This window comes from Sinocyclocheilus anshuiensis, unplaced genomic scaffold, assembly GCF_001515605.1.
Source record: "Sinocyclocheilus anshuiensis isolate Anshui unplaced genomic scaffold, SAMN03320099.WGS_v1.1 scaffold166, whole genome shotgun sequence".
Classification (NCBI taxonomy): Eukaryota; Metazoa; Chordata; class Actinopteri; order Cypriniformes; family Cyprinidae; genus Sinocyclocheilus; species Sinocyclocheilus anshuiensis.
In genome coordinates this window covers 1,573,298-1,575,313 of record NW_015546050.1, presented here as the reverse complement: position 1 = coordinate 1,575,313, position 2,016 = coordinate 1,573,298, and the positions used below count along the sequence as shown (strand labels likewise).

At 40.8% G+C, this 2,016-nt stretch overlaps 1 protein-coding gene across 1 annotated transcript in view; it reads right to left on the bottom strand.

The window, feature by feature from the left end:
* Positions 1-2,016, bottom strand: part of LOC107699120 (dystonin-like) — a 174,091-nt gene that overhangs the window by 93,330 nt on the left and 78,745 nt on the right. The window contains exons 22-26 of the mRNA XM_016500293.1: positions 1,620-1,715; positions 1,415-1,540; positions 651-803; positions 413-567; positions 208-272 (exon numbers count right to left, since the gene is read on the bottom strand). Of these exons, the coding sequence (XP_016355779.1) occupies positions 208-272; positions 413-567; positions 651-803; positions 1,415-1,540; positions 1,620-1,715 (595 nt within the window). The remainder of the gene's footprint in view (positions 1-207; positions 273-412; positions 568-650; positions 804-1,414; positions 1,541-1,619; positions 1,716-2,016) is intronic.

Here is a 2,016-nt window from a genome sequence, read left to right as displayed (position 1 = left end):
CCCCCCACTGGCTACTGTCATAGCTGTCCATTGTTGTATCTGGGGACGTGTGTGTGTACAGTAACTTGCCTCTCTCTGCAGATTTGAGGAGTTCCTCATAGTACTCCTTACACGCCAGTTCCAGCTGGTCCAGCTGGGCACAATCAGCCACCGTGAAAACCTCCGATTCATCGCTGTCCCTCAGGAAGTGGGACTGCAGGGACTGCAGGCTGCTCATGTTAATGTGAGAGTGATGCCACAGAGCCAGAGCATTCTGATACAGCTGCTCGATCCTGGTGGAGTGAGAGAAAAAGAAATAAATCATTGTATTATATCATTTAAACCTTTAGTCACTGCCTTTTAATTTTTATTTTTTAAAGAAACATTTCAGAAGAAAAAAAAACATTAAAATGAATTCCCAGATTGTCCTCACCTGCTTGCCATTTCAGTGGCCTCCCTGTTGGGTGGTGGTACACTAAAGCAGACTGAAGGCACCATGGCCTCATTTCCAGATGGACTGATCACTTTCCACTTTGCCCTGTGAGAATTGCTCACTAGAACACACTCATCTTCTTTGCTAATGGTGATCTGAAGAGAGAGGGGTCACAGAATTCATCATGGCAAACACTGCTGTAAATATGCAGGCCGCAGCTCCAGTATGGTGAACGTACCTCTATCTGGCGGTAGTCACAGATGGATTTGACGGGTAAGGAGGTCCTGATGGGATTCTCTGGGTTGCGGGCTTTGAGCTGAACAACGGACTTTGCCCGTCCCACTAATCCACCCACTGTGCTGCTGTATTTCAGGAGCTGTTCTTTCTCATCCTGTGAAGAAACACCAGTCCGGCCTCAGTCATGCATATACATCTACACTTCAAAAAACACTCATGGATAAGAATCTTGAGAAATATTTCTAATTACATTTTGATTACTTAATTATTTAAGTCCCCCAATGCTCCAACCCCAAATGTGACCCTGGACCACAAAACCAGTCATAAGGGTCAATTTTTCAAAATTGAGATTTACACATCATCTGAAAGCTGAATAAATAAGCTTTCCATTGATGTATGGTTTGTTAGGATAGGACAATATTTGGTCGAGATACAACTATTTGAAAATCTGGAATCTGAGAGTGCTGATAAATACTGAGAAAATAGCCTTTAAAGTTGTTCAAATTAAGTTCTTAGCTATGCATATTACTAATCAAAAATTAAGTTTTAATATATTTACAGTAGGAAATTTACAAAATATCTTCATGGAACATAATCTTTACTTAATATCATAATGATTTTTGGCATAAAAGAAAAATCAATAATTTTGACCCATACAATGTATTTTTGGCTATTGCTACAAATATACCCCAGCGACTTAAGACTGCTTTTGTGCTCCAGGGTCACAAATAATTGCATGACTTGATTATGCGGATGTGAACTAACCATGGACTCTTGAATTAGATCCTCGAGGCGATGTAAACTGCTGCTTCGGTCGCAGCTGTACTTTCTGTGGATGGCATCTTGGAGGCTCTTAAGGTAATCCAATGACTCTTTGGCATCGCTGAAAAACTGTAAGGAGAGAAACAGCATACCTGTAGGTCTGACATAAACTGTGACAAGTCATGCTGAAAACAGCTGTGTCACTCACGTCAAAGTAGACAGCGTTCTCTTTCAGATGTTGCTCCACACAGTGACAGAGCTGCAGTATCCAGCTCCACTGAGTCTGCATGGCTGCTCTGTATGCCTGCGTATTGCACAAATGGAGACATGGAGTTTGAGGGAACATCTATTTTATTTTACTATTTTATTTCAAATCTTTCTTCCTTGGGACAAAAAAAAAAAAGAAGAATTTTAACAAAATGTTCACACTGCACTTTTCCAAGCAATGAACTTCAATGAGGACAGAAATGGTCAAGCTCCAAAAAAGCACCATGAAGATCTCATAAAGTAGTCCATATGATTGATGCTCTATATTCTAATATGGCTCATGATGATAGCAAGTTTAAATGTGACCCTGGACCACAAAACCAGTCTTAAGTCGCTGG